The 17371-nt window shown below is 38.3% G+C and overlaps 2 protein-coding genes across 2 annotated transcripts in view; both read right to left on the bottom strand.

The window, feature by feature from the left end:
• Window positions 1-2049: 2049 nt before the first annotated feature.
• Window positions 2050-12875, bottom strand: nmt1a (N-myristoyltransferase 1a). The gene is made up of 12 exons (XM_023278729.3): window positions 12717-12875; window positions 9901-10006; window positions 8599-8743; window positions 8389-8507; window positions 7451-7542; window positions 7177-7293; window positions 6435-6605; window positions 6240-6348; window positions 5295-5465; window positions 5023-5187; window positions 4791-4928; window positions 2050-3542 (listed from the first exon to the last, which is right to left on the bottom strand). Exons 1-12 carry the CDS (start codon window positions 12818-12820, stop codon window positions 3522-3524), a joined length of 1458 nt encoding a protein of 485 aa, XP_023134497.1. The 5' UTR covers window positions 12821-12875; the 3' UTR covers window positions 2050-3521.
• Window positions 12876-15483: 2608 nt separating this feature from the next.
• The window catches only part of plcd3a (phospholipase C, delta 3a), a 31496-nt gene continuing 29608 nt past the window's right edge, over window positions 15484-17371 (bottom strand). Inside the window, exons 15-16 of the mRNA XM_035952134.2 lie at window positions 16763-16912; window positions 15484-16686 (exon numbers count right to left, since the gene is read on the bottom strand). Of these exons, the coding sequence (XP_035808027.2) occupies window positions 16544-16686; window positions 16763-16912 (293 nt within the window). The 3' untranslated portion in view covers window positions 15484-16543. The remainder of the gene's footprint in view (window positions 16687-16762; window positions 16913-17371) is intronic.

Below are 17371 nucleotides of genomic sequence, written 5' to 3'. Positions count from 1 at the left end.
TGACAGCAATAAAACTGACCAATTAGAGCCTTCCTGTGAGGACGCCTCCGGCCGTTTGGACCAATCAGATATGAGAGCGACTCCTCACATTGAAAGAAAGGAGACATCTGTGTCTGCTGTGTTTCATAACCACACACTGAAAGCTTTGACCTCTGTGAACCAACAGATTCAAAACTACTATAATGAATATACATATTAAATGCTAGATGTTTAATTTGTTAAATATTATGTTAAATATTTATATATGTTATTTGTTAATATGTACACTGTACAACAGAAGTGAGTACATCCCTTCATAAAATCACATAAAAATCTAATTATTCGAGTTTGTGTCACCTCTCAATAGCTGCATTATTTCTAAGTTGGCAAAAAGAGTGTTTCCTATAATGAACTGTCCAATACTTTAATAAGACTACATTGAAAGTACAGGCTCCAAAGTACAAAATGTAAAGCAACAAAAGTGAATACACCTGGAAAGTTAGAAAACCTACAGTTGCTGAAACAAAACATCTGTGCTTCCAATTATCAAAACTGCACTAACATCTTCATAAAATGAACTACAGCAGAACGTGCTCAGTTTTGGGGTCTGTCTATCTGCATGTCTGCATCATGGCTCCACGTGGAAAGGAAGTGCCAAAGGAACTAAAAATACATATATTTGGACTCTTCGCAAATATGGAAGAGCATACAGGAAGATCAACTAAAAATCTCTGGAAGCACAGTTGCAGCAGTAATCAGGAGATACAGAATGATCCAGAGTACCACTAATCAGAGCCTCACTGCTCCACAACAGCTCAGATAGTACAAAGAACATTGCATAACGTCAGCCTCTACCGACAGCGCCAAAGAAAAACACCCTTGTGTGCTGCTCAGAACAAAATTGCAAAATTAAACTATTCTAAAGATTGAGAAAAGAAGCCTGATGAATACTAGATCATTCGTTGGTAAAATGCCAACAAGATACATTTGTCCAACACAGGTGAACTGGACCAGGACTAACACAGTGAATGCATAGTCCTGACAGTGAGGCACAGAGGTGGAATATTCCAGCATGAGAACTATCTAAAGCACAAAATTACACAAAAAGAAAGCGAAAACTATGACCTGGACAAGTGTGTCGCCTGGCTTGAATCCAACAAAACACCTTCGGGGTATTTTAAGACAAAGCGACACAAACTCTCCAGCAAAGAGCAGCAGACATTAAATAGTCTCTGAAGAATGACAGAACATCTGTATAAAAAATGTGGTACCCTCCATGCTGAGGAGTCAGTCATGAAAAATAAAAGATTTTGATCTTAGTAAAGACAAGGGGTACTGACTTCTGCTGCATTGAGTTTCTACTGTTAGTTTTTAAATTTACATGGGAGAAAATATGAGACTGTTCGACTCAGGAGGAATTCAATCACTGTGAGGCGATTTATCTGACTTTTACATGATATTGCACTTCTGTTGCATGCTGTATTTTTTTTCAGCCTTAAAAATGGTCAGGTATTACTTCAATTTTGTGTTGCTTGCTTTTACTTTAGGTCCTGAAATGTTTTCATCTTGAATCATACATTGTAATGTTATTTAAAGAAGTCCTGTATCTACTGGATCAAGTTTAGTATTTAGTAACAGCTGTGTTAGGGGGATTCTGTACGCTGTGGATCAGCAATGTGTGCTCATCAAGTAGCTGTAATTTATACTGCTGGATAAAATTGTAGGAATTTGTCAGTTGCCTTTACGAGCATCCCGTCAACTGACCACAAACATGTGCCACTGGAAACAGCTGCACTTCAATGAAAAATCCACCTTGACCTCAGATGCAGTGCAGTTTTGCAAAAAAAAAAAAAAAATTATTTGAAGGTTTATTTACTTGCTTTTCTAAGAGTTTTTGTTGAAGTGAAACCCCAGCTGCTACGGAAAACAATGAGATGTAGTTTCCAGTTTCAGGAAAAACCAGCAAGCAGACCTTGAGTTATGTTTTTTGCCACCTTGATTCTAACATCTATTTAATCTGATTTGAGGTTAGTTCCACCTTTTGATAAAACAAGTGCAAAAACCTCACAGTAACTTTTAGATTTTATTTTTTGCTCAAAAAAAAAAAAATCACCTGCATCTTCACATTCATTTCCTGCATCGCAACACCGCAAGATCCTGTTTTTGTTGTTTTTTTATCTGTTTGCAAATAGAATCAACATTTTACATAAGTAACACTTTAATTGGGGCATCTCCCCCATCATCACCATCATCCTCCTCCTCCTCCCTGCACATCGTCCAGACGGCTGTTCAAGGCCCCAGCTCCAACATCCACCCTGAAATATTTCATGTACGTTGGTAACATTTTCTACACATAGCAGAAAAAAAACCTATTTGTGATGTTATTTCATCAAAAAACTCAAACCCTTACCATAGTTTGATAGAGCTAGGAACTAAACATGGTGTTGCTTCATGCATGTGAATTTCTCTTTCAGTTTCTTTATGGTTGGATTATTCATATTTTGAATATACAAACACATTTTTTGACTGTGTTTGAGCTCAAAAAGCCTCTAAAAGTGCCCTCAACTAACTGATTTCCCCCCCTGAGCCCTCGGGAAAAAATATCAAAGTCAAAAGGGTGAACATTGCAGCTGGGGCTCCGTTCTCATCCCTGCTGATAAATATGTCGAGTAAACTTCATCAGAACCTTCCACAGCCATCGAAAATGATTGATTTCTGTCTCCAACTGAAATGATCCATTATCAGTCTGGGGTTTCTTTTGTTAGTGCTGCAAGCTGAGGAGAGTTAATACAGATCCAGAAGAACTGGCATCATCTTCAAGCAATGCTAAAAAACATCTCCATGACTGCTGGAATAAACGGTGATGAAATGAATAAAAAAAATAAAAAAAGAGACACAGGGTCAAGCATGACAAGAAAACTCTTAACAGAAGCCCTTATCTCGTGTCCACTTGTGGTATTTATTACCTCATCTTCTTGAGCCTTTTTTCGTCTTTAAAATATTTTTTGATCATTTTGTTTTTTTATCTCTAAAACTTAAGGATGACAGATTTGTTTTAATTGCAAAAAGCACTTCCAACATTTAGGAATAAAATAAAACAGGAGGTTCTAGTCTGAATGTGTTAGGGCATCAATTCGCAGTATTGTTTGGCATTATTTACATGTACTGTATGTTTTTTTTGTTTTCCTTGTAGGTATGTCAACAGTGAGTGTTTGGTATCCGGTAACCTGTGCAAACTGTTCTTGGGTGTAGGTGTGTTTGGTACAATCAAGACAGCGTTCAGATGTATTACAGTTGTTTGGGATGGTAACTACAATGGCTTAAGGTCCGTGTGATGGAAGGAGGAGGAGGAGCTGGAGGCTCTCGCTGCCTCCCCGACTGGCAGCGGTAGTGCAGGTCAAAGTTCAAAAGGTCAAAAAGTAAAAATGGGCGGTGGGTTTCCTCTCCTAAAGCAGGAAGTCATCAGTCCATCCGTCGGTGGTCGGTGCGATGGTGCCCTCTCCTGGCCTGGTGGTGGCACTCGCTCACAGCGTGCAGGGACGTCACTGCAGAACCAATCCGACCTGAGAGGGAAGCAGCGGAGACGTCAGGAAAACGAGAAGAAATTTTAATTGACAGAGCATTTGCATAGAGTCGGGTGCGTTCCAATATTCATACTACATGGTACGCTAGAAAAAGATTTAATCTGTCCAAATACAAAGTGCGTCAAATGCCAAAAACACCCAGATGTACACATAAAGATGATGGAATGCATTTGTAAAACCATTTATGTGACCGTTTTAATCCCCTCGGTTAATGATTCTGTATAATATATTCTAATACTGCAGCCTTTGTGATTTGTTAATTGCATTGCTTCCAACTGCAATTTGGATTTGAAACGGATTAACTGTTCAGCACCATTTAGGATAGACTGATTACTTTTAAAAGGCCCTTTGTGTCCCCTCTTCCAGCGTTATCTCTGACCACTTAGTACTGTATGCACCAGAACATAGTTGAGATTAAGTTAATCAGGTTGACTGTAGAGCTGCAGCAATTGTCATCTACATTTAACCTTTAAGAGGCCTTTAACCTCTGAAAACATATTTTTACCAGAGATCTTTTCCTGAATTTACCTGAGTTTTGGTTTCTAACTAATATATTCAACATTTCAAACATTGTATTGGTTTTTATACACTGAATTGTACTGTTAATTTGCTGTTTGTAGTTGTACTATTAGACTGTTATTATAATTTTTCAAGATTTCTTAAGAGGTTTGTGTTGAGGGATACCAGAATTAAAACTGCAGGTACAGTATGTCCACGAATAATTACTATTCCATGGATTTGACCATATACATTACTATTTTTCAATCCTTGTCAGCAGTTTCTAACAACAATAATTGTTGATTCTATAGTAAATACATTGAGTTTAAGATATTTAACCAATAATTAATGACACAGAAGGACTTTGCTTATCGCTAACTGACATTTGTCTATTTTAAGATGACAAGAGTTGTGGTAGTGCTCAATTTGTTTGCAATGGTGCTGATTCAAATGCCAACATAAAGGGTTGGACAGCCTACTACATGAAAAATCTACTGATTAAAAAATACCACTTTTGTGTGCAATGTCTGAGATACAAGAATATTTTAGGACCAACATTGCTGTTATGTTGGGAAGAAAAAATATTGAAGACTTTAGTAAAATGAACGGGAGATTTTTCAGTGCCTTCCAAAGCCATTTCTGAGGAACATTAATTCAATGCTTTTTAAGATGTCCAGAAAATTTGATGTTATGATGCCACCATTATAAAAACAAGTAATCCAAGTGCACCTTTTCTGACCCCATGCTGGGACACTTCCAATTGTACAGGTAATACTGTAGATTCCCATCGCCGATGCCAAACTTAAGCTTGTCCAAGAAAGTCTTGTTTTCCATAAGATCCAGTGCATTAAAGACATCAAACCCTTTCTGGAAAGAGAGAAATGAAAAGACGAACCCTCATTAGCTTCCTGTGAAAAAAACACGTCACAGAACACACGTTTTAAAAAGGCGGAACACAAACCGATTTGGCCAGAATGAGGGCGTCGGACATCAGGTCGAGCAGAGGGGTGGTAGTGTGCACGTTGTAGAAGGAGTACGCTGCTTTTAGACTGCGGTGCACAGGGTGATTCATAATGGTGGAGGGCAGTGTGTAGAAACTCAGGAAATCCGTCACTTTGCCATCATTCTGTTAGGAGAACAACAAAACTCTCACAGTGCCGCTCGGTGTACAACACTATAAAAATGATTTTAACTTTTAAAGAGAGATGATTTTATCTGGTGAAACATCTTTACCTCCACCAGATAAGTGTCGATAATGTTCTCCCGTGGCAGCAGCCAGTGCGCCACCTCCTCCTGGTTCATCTCAGGCACCAGGTTGAACTGGCTCAGGTACTCGCGGAGGAGGCGATGCACCACCGGAATATCCTTCTTGGTCATCGGCCGCAGACCAGAAGTCTTCGGGGCCTGAAGGGGAGAAGACAGAGGAGGTTAAAGACATGCTGGAAGAAGATTATCAAGGTTAGTCCTGTACTTCTGTGGAATACCACCAACAGGAGAAGTAAAGAGGACTCAAAAATGTATTTTGTGCAGTATCACATGGTTTTCATACCATAAATCATTAAAAAAAAATCATTTATAGGATTATTTATCCTACAAAAATTAAAAATAAACCTGAAATCAACATGTTCAATGTTTTAAAGTGCCCACAGGTACTACCAGTAATGTGAAAAAAAGCAAACGATGACCCTACGTGCAACAGATATTTCACTACTCACACTTTTAATTTGTTTCCATATTTGTCTCAAATCTGCTCTATAAAAAAAATAAATAAATAAAAACACACGGCCTGCAGATGAAGCCAATTCAGTCGAATTGTCCCCAATTTTTTTTGTCACGTGACTTTTGGTTGCAGCATGAAGTGCTTGAAAAATCAGGAAGTGCAGAATTTTTTGTTTTGAACAGAATCTGGATCATGCAAATGGTTTATTTTTGGCAATTTTTTAAAATGAGACATGTAAAACAAATTAAATACCATGATTTTAGGCTTAGATTTGGATTATTTTCCTAAGGAAATGCCACGATAAGTATGGTTAGTTTAAGGACAAAGTTGAAAATCCAATTATTCCTGTTTTTACAGTTTATGGCTTTGATCAACAGTGTAATTTGGGCATTAAAAAAAATAAAATAAATATAACCAGCCTTTCAAAACTGGCTGTAATTGTGTGTGTAATCACCAACCTCAGGCAAACGGTACAACTTCATGGTGCGCTGCATAGTCATGTTCCTGCTCAGGTGGGAGAACTTCACTTCGATTAGTTTTCGTGGGTTCAAAGAGCGATGCCAGTACCTGAGCAGAGAAAGCATAATTACCTAAGTGATCATTAATGCCGTAAAAGAGGGGGACTAAAATAGAGGTCTCTATATCAGACCCACCTGCATGTGCCCACAGGTTTAGGCAGTACCACTCCAGCAGTGTAGACGGCCTGAAAGATGCCCTGCAGGTTGACCCGTCTGGTGATCTCTCTGATCAGAACTGGAGCCACTCGTTTGGAGCGAAGCTTCTTGTGGACGCAGAGGAAGTTGATCTCAACCATTTTCTTTTCTCTAAAACACAAAACAAAGAATAAAAAAGGATTTATGTTACTGTATTAAATACAATTTACATTTTAAATATTAACTGAGACTAGGGCTGGGACTTTAACAGATTGAAAACTGCCTCCAGTTTATCTAGGAATGGCTGTAAATTCAACCCAAGACTGGATGCTTGATACAAAAAAAAGTTGTATCTGCCAACTTCTGCTAGGAAAATTCATCAAATCTAACCTTAATTGCAATGTTTTACTAGTATCACTTTATTTTACATGTCTCCTTTAAAAATTCCCAAAAAAAGTAATTGTTTGCACTAACCAGATTACGTGAAAATTGCAAAATTCTGAGTTTCTTGATGCAACCGTGAAACCATTAGTGACTCAGCTGCTTTACACTTTGCACAAATCATTCTTCATAACTGCTTTCAGTCCACTCATTTAAATGCAATATTTTCATAATTTGAAAGTGTATGAAATAAAAACGAAGAGAATCATTCATAACCAGATTCCATTCAGCCTGTGACACAACTGCACTTCAGGCAATATTGAGATTTTTTCTTCTGCTCTGCACTACAGTGTTGACTTACACGTCATAGATGCGGATGGTGGCAGGAATGGCACTGATGAAGCCGACCAGCTTCTGGTTGGAGTTAACTCTCACTCCACAATGCCACTGAGGCAACCAGCCAGGGGGTCGCAGGGCCCTGAGAAACAGACAAATCAGTCAGTCAAAGGCAACAGATTACTACTATTTATACTTTATACTTGTATTTACCGCATTATCATAATTATAATCATAGATAGCATTTAAATGTATCACCACCAGATGTAAAACTAATCAAGACAATTCTGAGAAATTACCAGAGCAGGAACTCAGGGGAGTAGTCAAATCTGAACATGTTGTCATCGTCCTCCACATAGTTCTCATTGAGAAGAGTGTAAAGCTCCTTGAGCTGATTTTAGAGAAAAAGACAGACAAAGTCATGACAATTTAAACGCAAATTTGATCAGAAAACAGATTTAATTTAAATGTAAAATTGTTTTAATGTAAGCAAATATCATTAGCTATAATCTGTGGGCATGTGTTCCAGTTTAATTCATAAAATGAATGCAGCAATACACTGCAAATTCAGCCTGTTTTGCATCACTTCAGGGAAATTCTTCTATGGAGGTGCAATTAAGGGACTGTGAGTATAAAAGGCGAAACCTGTGCCCGACTAAAAACTGGTCACTATCCCCGTTGAAGTATTCGCTTTGTGCAGCGATACACTGCTCCTAGTGCTTCTGCAACATATTAAATGCTCTATGGAGGTTCTATTTTTAGCATTTGTGGGTGCACATCTGTGATTTCTCCATAGACCTCAAACTTGTGCTGAGAACATATTCTGCTTCTGACCCAACCTTCATGTTGAGGATCATTGCTGGGGACTAAAGTTAAGTCTACAGTTTTATCATGCGTCATGGATGGGGTTTGATGCACTTACAGAACTTTTAGGAAGCATTCTGACATTGCAGGAGCACTAGAAGCAGTGTATCACTGCACACAGAGATGATCTGAAAGGGGAAAGCAGCTAAATTGAAAGCTAGGTGTAGTTTTTGCACAGTCTGGGAGCTTCTTGATCGCACCTAATACTATTCTGATACTACAAATCGTATCATCGTACATTTATTATATTTTGGTTTAAATAGAGAATCTTCCTTACATTTGAAAAAAAAGAGTGAATGAAGAATATGTTCAGATCGGGCTCATTGGTAGTGAAATAATATTTTCTCCTGTCTATCCTTCCACGTTTTCTTACCACACCAGGGTCTCCCAAGTCGAGGGTGTCCCAGCTGAAACCCTGTGGAAGGCTGTAGGGCTCCTCTCGAATGTTGTCTTTGTCAGGTTCAATAGAGCCATGTGATGTCACCGTCTCCCCTGAAGGAAAGCAAAAAAAAAAGTTCCTAACATGAAGAACAAAAACCTGCAGTGCATGACACTTGTCTGAGTATTGAAGATATAATCCTACCCAGCTTGGGTACAGGCTGCGTGTCCCAGAACTGGTAACTCCTCCGACTCGCCTCCTCCATGGTTTTGGCTGGACCTTGGCCAACAGAGAACAGTTCAATGGCCTTTTGGATCTCCTGTAGCTTATCAGCTGGCAATGAATTCACCTGTTAGGAACATTTAGAAGAATTAAATTTTAAAAATGACAATCACAGATAAATGTTGGCATTGTTAAGTCCAATAAATTATGCTCCAATAGACCATGAGGGTCATGGATAGAAGATGTGTCGAATTCTGTTGTAGAGCTGGCGTAACAATAACAGAAAATTAGACCTGAACGGGACTGTGTTTGCATTTTAGGTGATCAGACCTTTAACTCCCTGAACCCCAGAACCTGCAGTAAGGTTTGACAGGCATGTTATGTTTAAACACAAAAGAATAAGAAAAGACAATTGCCAAAATTTATCAGAGTCGGAACAGAAAGAATTGCCAAATTTTCAACTTTTAAACCGACTGTTCTTGAATTCATCATCTGTGACGAGTTATTCAGTCTGGAAAATTAACCAAATCTAAGTTTAAAATTATGATATTTCATCAAAATCCCTTTATTCTACATGTTTCACCTAAAATAAACATTTATACAAATCACATTCTGTAAAAAAGCAAAACAAAAACAAGTATTTCTGCACTCCAAAGCACAGCTAAAACGAAGTTAGGATTGCTTCAGCTGCAACCAACAGTCACATGACAAAATTCTGTGACTTTTTGTTTGAACTGCAGGCTGTGTTTACACAGAGCAGAGAGGAGACGGTATGGAAACAAGCTAGAGGGTCTGACAGCAAAATAAAACATACTTGATCAACAACATAAATGTAGCATGACTCAAAAATGGTATACAGAATAGCAGGTTGTTGGATGATACATTTAGCATGGTAATATATCTTCTAGAGTTGACGTGTAGCAGTGTGAAAAATGTCTCATTTGCACAGGCTGTACAAATCTAAGTTGTAAAATATCAATATGTAGTACTGCCTTATTTTCTAGTACTGTAACACTTGTGGACACTTGGAAAAATGCTGAATTTAGAACAGACTTTTGTCTTTTTTGAAGATTTATAACATTATTTCTATGTCATACTAAACAGAAAACATGTTTGAGTTTTCTCTATTCTAGTCATGGTTGTTCTGTTCCCACAGAGGTGCAAGACTTAATGTTGCAGTGAAAAATGAGCCACACTGAGCTAAAAAAAATTGCACCGAAACTGCTTGGGGTTCATGAGATTCAGGGGTGAAATGCGTTACTTCAGAAATGAATAAATTCATGCCTTGGCAAGGGGGTCCTGAGCTGCTTCTGTAGCACCAGATTTCTTCTTCTTTTTCTGCTTCTTTTTCTTCTTCTTGGCACCGGTGTCGTCACCGAGACCCCTGTCACTGGAAGAGGACAGAAATAGAAGGCATCCGTTTAAAACTGCCACCCCAGAGGAACACCATGTCCAGGTCAAAATGTGTCTTCTGAAATGCTTCCAAACACAATAGTTATGATGATTACAGCTGTGTTGTTTACACTTTTGGGGTAAAATAATAACCATCATAATCAACCTAAGAATCTTTACGTTAATGTATTTAAGATTTGCATCATGCTATCCCAAAGGAGGAACAACTCTGGACATGTCAGGTAAAAACAGAATCTATATGCAGTTCACTGACCCAACCACACATGCGGGGCTACAGCTACTTTCTTAATTTATGATTTGGCCTACTAAATGCTCGTCATAGTTTCCAGAGCCCAAGGTGATGTCTTAAAGTGTCTGGTTTTATCTCAACAGTCCAAAATCTACATATTTCATGTGCACTGTTAGGGCTGACTGGAAACACAGCAATAAATAAATAACAAAGGCTTAAATTTAGGACATAGAGCACATCTGACTAAAGGTTTAAACCGTTATGTTAACAATTTCACAAATTCCTTTCATCCTCTGTGTGTGTCATGCTTTTGATGGTGTCTCCTGTGGTGACGCTCGATCACATGCTCTAAATCTATTACACAGTTAATGAACTGCTATTTGAGTTTTTGAAAAAGAAATCACAAATTGCAATATCTGTCAGATAAATGTGAATTAAACATTTTCATTAAACCTTTAATTAAGACCAAAAAATACTCAGCAAATCCAATCAGTGGTAAGGAAATAATTTCAGCTCTACACACATAAATCATTTAAAAAAAAAAAAAAAAAAAAAAAAAAAAAAAAGCAGCTACAAAAAAGCAACTGTAAGTTGTAGCTCCAGGGCAGGTAAGAAAACAAAACTACCAGTCTATCAGCTAAAATAACAGTCATAAGAAAGTGACATACAGTATAAATGGCAGCGCGCTGGAGACATATGGTCTGCTGCCCTCTTCATTATCAGCATTAGCGGTTTGCTGATACAATAAACAAGACACAAAGGCGTGAAAGAACACGAGTGGACCTGTGGGTAGCACCTCCTACAGTGTCATAATACTAATTTTTTGATCAGTTCAAACCTGAAAAACCACGAACCTCCACCTCATCTATCCCATCCCATGACCTGAGCAACACAGCATACTTACAGTGGATAATCTCATTAGTGTCCGAGAGGGGAGAGAGGCCAAGCGCTGGCCTGTATTTGTAACTCCGGCACAGATGGTGGATCACATGACCCCGGGAAGAAGAGTATGTGGCATCTACTCGTTTGCACATATGTACGTGCAAGAGGTCAGTGAGTGACTGGGACAATGGACAACAAAACATTCAATAGTTTGTTCTCCAGGCTTCCATTTCAACAGAGTGAAGCAGCTAACAGCCAGAACCACTCTTTGTTTCTGTGGTGGGTGCAGGGGGTTTCCATGTAGAAAAGTGGAGCTCACATTTGCTTCACATCAGTAATAAACAGGGTCGTGACTTTCACCTTGCAGCAGTGTTAGATAAAATTAGGTTTATTCTCCATATGTGTCACCGCTTGGTAAACATTAACATTTTAGATCTGCTTTCCTTAAGTGATTCTGTATTTTATCTTGAACTTGTTTTACTACCTACTGATTTTAATTAACAGTTTTGTTTTATCTTATTGTATTTTATGTACAGCGTCTTTGAGTTTTTGGAAAAGCGCTTTATAAATAAAATTTATTATTATTATTATTAAGAGAAACCAGTGCCAGGCAAAGTAGGATTTCCATTAAAGCCTATTTTCAGAAAGAGATCTTCAGTGCGTAGCTGCTTCGGGATCAGTATCACAAACAGAATCCATTTTAATGCCAAGGAGCTTTGCACATGGGAGGAATCTGACTTGTGCAAAACAGTAAACACTGACAAGGAGGAAAATTTAAAGCAGAATAAAGGATTTAAGAAGCAAGTGCTGCAACTAAAACAGTAACAGGAAGGATTATAAGACAATTATTGCTAATGAGGCTAACATAAAAGTAATACATATATTTGCAATATTATTTAAGTGAGGAAGCTGTACAGATTGTGCAGGAATGTGCAAATTATTCGCCTGGGAATGGTAATCTTTCATATTTCTGTGATGAAGTCGGAATTAAAAGCTCCCTAAACTCGTCAGTTAACACGGTCAGCGCAGAGGTTTATCATTTTCAAGCTGCATGCACATTTTTGCTTGTTTCACTTTTGATTAGCCACACAGACAAAAGGGGTTTGACAGCTACGTTAGCACGCAAGCTAACGTGCTAAATGTCACAGGGCATGAATTGCATGAGTTAGAGGTACTCGGCAACGGCGTGTGAATAAAATATCAAGCTGTCAACTCAATAAAAACATAGATTTTTTTGTAAATTGTACTAACGGGAGAAAATGTTGTGTTTTGTGATGAGATTAGCTCTCAAGCGCACTTCGACTTCTCTCTACCCCCATACTACGCCTTGCTAAGGAAAACGAGGCTAAGTCCCGCCCATTTGAGCGATAGACCGCGCTCTCGGCCAATCACATCACAGAACAAGCTAGCAAACTACTGCTTCAGCCAATAAGGCGGAAGCAAGTGGGCGGGCTAACTTCTAACGATGGCTGTCTATCCCCGGACTGCTCGCCGAGGCTTTGCTAGTTTGCTTTGCTGAAATGTACAACGAAGCGACGCGTTTTTCGCCGCCGAACGAGCACGTCCGGATTCTCACCCGTCGTCGAAGTGGTGCTCGTCATTTTCGCAGTCGCTGCAGTGTCCGTGGTCCTCTACATCTTCTTTCTCCGGCAGCGGTGCTGTCTCATTCTCATCCGCCATCTTCAACCAGGAAGTGAGGAGCCACCGCGTGCCCTCGACGCCTTTAAACCTGCCTCGACGCGATTGGCTCCGCGCGCCGATCGAAGCGTCTGAACTGTCGTCTTGATCCAAATAGTTACAATAAATAAATCCTCATAATGGAGGAGTCACTGCTTAATGTAGTCGTTTCAGGGACTGTTTGAAAATTCTCACGGCCTCATTCAAAAGTTTGGGATTTTGTGTATTTAATCTCCTTTTTTGTCACACATACACACTAACATTGATATTAGAACCACGTGATCTGCTTAAAGCCAAATTAAATGAGTGAAGAGAAGCACATGACAGCTATGAAGTCTTTGAGACTAAAACTTAACCAAAAACTCGAAAATCACAGACACAGAGTTACCCCAAACATACTCACAATGACCACAAAGTGACACAAATGACAACAAAAAGACAGAAAACAATAACCATAGTAACACCAATCACCAAATAGACACAAATTACAACAAAAAGACCCACATAGAGATTCAAAATAACCACAGAGACAAAAAACAAACTGCATTCATCCTAAAGCCAAATTAAATCAGTGAAGTAAAGCACATGAGAGCTATGAAGTCTTTGAAAATACAAAATAAGGGCAACAAAGTCGTACAAAACAATCACAAAATACTCAAAAACAACCACGAAAGACTAAAACATGACCAAAGAAACTCAAAATAATCCGACACAAAATTAACCAAAACAGATAAAACAAAAATGACCACAAAGCAACTTAGTATGACCACAAAGACACTCACAATGACCAGAAAGACACACAAAATTACAACAAAGATATTCAAAATGACCACAAAGACACTCACAATGACCACAAAGTGACACAAATGACAAAAAAAACACAAAATAACCACACAGATACTAAACAAACTGAAAGAGACTCACAGAGACACAAATTATAAAAAGCAAAAAGCAAAACACCCACAAAGAGATTAAAGTGACCACAAAGTGACACAAAACAACAGCAGAGAGACATAAAACAAGTCTAAGAGGCTCAAAATAACCAGAGACTAATAAGAACCACTTAGACACAAATGACGACAAAATTACAGAGATATAAAACTACCACAAAGAGATTCACAATGACCACAAAGTAAGGCTTAGTTTTGAAGAATTGTTTTTAAATTTCTCATTACCTGAGTTTAACATTTTGTGGATTTAGTCTCGTTTTCTCTGATACATACCCACTAACGGATTCAAAATGATGATAGACACAAAACAAGCACAAAAAGACCCAAAATAACCATAAATAGACACAAAATAACCAAAACAATAAACAAAACAACCACATAGACTCAAAATGACCATAAACTGACACAAAATGACCAGAACAAGTCACAAAATTACCACAGATACAAAAAGCTAGAACATGACATGACATACAACCACATGACATACAACCACATGACATACAACCACAAAAAGACTCCAAGTGACCACAACTCAGACTAGCCACAAATAGACTCACAATTGCTGGAAAGAAACACAAAGTGACCAAAAAGACGGTCAAATAACTACAAAGAGACACAAAACCACATTAAACAGACACAAAACAACCACAAAAAGACAAAAAACAACCACAAGGGGACACAAAACAACCACAAAAAAGCAAGCCTAACACAAACTGTGAAGTGCTTGGAAGTACGTGAAAATTGCAAAATCTTTTGAGGTAAGATGCAGGTGAAGTGTGAGAATTACTAAGTTCATATTGCAAAGGTACCCAGAGGATGACAGGTAAATAATGTGTGTTTACATGTTTTATCTTTTGGATTACTAAGTATAAGAACCTCTGAGGTACAGGTCAGAGCCTCTGTATGGAAATGCTGTTATTATTTCCTGTATACAACACAAATCACCACTAAGACACTCAATATGACGACAAAATCACAGAATTCACAGGCAACTACAAATAATAATTTGATGAGTGTGAAACTCATCAGTTGCACTTAGTATTTTTTTAACATTGGAACTGTAGTTGCTATCAGTAATATGCACTGAAGCAACACACGTATATTAATCCGCAGCTTAAAATAGACCTCATTGAGTAAGGTTTTCATTTTAATCATTTTTAAACACAAATTTGTATAAATTAGTTTAAAAGATTCCATCAGACAACATCACCACATTTAATCGGTGGAAATGTTAAGAGACAGACTCATTCAGATAGGTCTGATATTTTCATTGCATTTGTTATTGATATGATAATATAGCCTTTTAACAATTCAGATTTTATCAATTACTTGTTAACACGTGCGCCAGCAGAATCAATGTTTTTTGTAAAGAGCTTTGACATTTGAGACAATATTAATGCATAAATTGCATTTAAAGTTTAACTGCATTATGAATAAATAGTAAGAATAAGGGGATAAATATTTGCCGCAACCTAAAATCTCTTCTTGTGACCGATCTTAACAAAATAAAACTAAAATCCTGCCTTATTACCAACACCCTCCTACATTGTCAGTTCATTTTTCTTCTTTGTTTCCTGATGTTTCCACCGTCCAGAGCTGTTAAATACAAACCAAACATCAATTTATACCTTTATGCTGATCTGTCTGCATCATATTTACACTCTTTCACGTGAGAAAACATGCAAAACCTGAAAAAAAACAAGTCTCACACTGCGATGTGTTATTAGTGCTTTATAAAAACAGCATTTTTTCTCTCACGCACATTATCACATTCACACGACAGGCTTTAAGCTTTAACACTGCAACGTCTTATTTAACTCCTCATCAGTTAGGATCGACCGAAAACCCATCTTGATCATATAAACTGTAATTACAGCGATTTCTGTGCGTCACCTTCCATCACAGGAGCATTTTATCACCTGTAAGAGCATTAAATGATTCAGTGCAGCCTGCAGTAATTGGTGGTTGCATTAGAAAGCTGCACTTAGTGTTAAACCGTCTGAACGTAAGGACGACAACTGGCAACAAGAAATAATTACTCAGCCTACATGCAAATATCGTCAAACGTGATTTAACTAAACACCTTATTTTGTTAACGTGTGAAATGCTGCTGAGAAAAACACAATTATTGTAAGTAGCTCAAGTAGACAACTGTCTGCAAATAATACTGTCTCTAATTCAAGTTCATTTGAAAGTTGTGCACTGTTATCATTAAATAAAAGTGCCAAAATATCTTATAAGTATCAAGTAAGACTAACTGAATAAACCTTGTTTGTTCATGAACAGTACAACCTGTGGTAATCACTGAAACATAATTAGATCTGTATGAAATCACAGTTAGTGTTAAAACAGCGATATTTCTTTCTTTTTTTTTTAAACACAGCTGCTCGGTCTCCTACTTTAAGTACTTTTAAGATTAAGAAAGTGCCCTTTTTAAAAGCTAAACCCCAAATACTTGAGTGTAAAAATGTTAAAATAGTTCCTAAAATCCAAATACTGTCATGTTAAAATAACACATCTCTTCTCTATCCAACTCATATGAGTGTTAATGACGTTAAATTTCATTTTTTCAAGTGTCACTCAGCACTGATGCTCTGTCATCTCTACTGAACAACATCTGTCTTCCTCAACTGGGAAGTGGTTTGAGGGTAAATTGGACCACTTCAGGTCTGGACTGGGAGACCGGCTGGTAGCAGTGGTTCTTCTTTCCTCACATTTAGAGCTTTTTCCTCCTCCAAAGTCTTTTTTCAGAAAATTCCACCTTCAGTGTGGCTCGTCACGCTTTTCTTTTGGCGGCCGCCATTCGCTCGGACACAGTTTTGACGGGAGCTCCTTTGCGGCTCACTTTCACGTGGATAAAAAGCGTGGCGGGGGACAAACTGGAGCCGTCTGCTTTCAGTAAATGAACGTGACGATAACCTGAGAACAAACACTGAATCAGACAGCTTGTAAAAGTGGCGATCTGCTGTGTGACATGTGGACTTTATATGATCACCTGTGCGCAGGCTTGTGAACGGCAAAGTAAACTGGCCCACAAAGTCGTTCTTGGCCGTGTGATCGTGATCCTCCACCACGAAGCGCACCAGGGCCAGCTCAGGGACCTGCAGCTGGAAGCTCAGGGTGCAGTCCCATCGCGGGTTGAAGCCTGTAGGGGGCGCACAAGAGCTGTGAATACGATCATATGGCGATGAACCTTTCAAACAAACTAATGATGCCGTTGGACAGGGGAGGCTCCTGCAAAAACATGATTTTAAGATTTAAAGAAGCTTATTGATCTTATTTGTTGCCTCAAGTCTTTGCATCACAATGAGAGAATACTGAATAATAAATCATTATTTCACAGCAACGACTGCATTAAACATTAATCAAGGGTGTGTGAAGAATAAAGGCGTTATCTCTGCTTAACCCTCTGAACTCTAAACAGTATGTGGCCGTTTATTTGGCTCCCGTCACATTTTTACTCACTGTGGGCTGAATTTTTTACTGCAATATAAAGTCCTGCACTTCTATGGAAACAGCACAACCACAGCTAGAAAAAGGCGATACGAAAAAGTCTTCTGGGCAGTTTAATGACGTTAAAATGCTATAAATCATAACATTTTAA

This window comes from Amphiprion ocellaris, chromosome 19, assembly GCF_022539595.1.
Source record: "Amphiprion ocellaris isolate individual 3 ecotype Okinawa chromosome 19, ASM2253959v1, whole genome shotgun sequence".
NCBI classification, from domain to species: domain Eukaryota; kingdom Metazoa; phylum Chordata; class Actinopteri; family Pomacentridae; genus Amphiprion; species Amphiprion ocellaris.
Note: the sequence above shows the minus strand (reverse complement) of the source record. Positions and strands in the feature narration are given on the sequence as shown.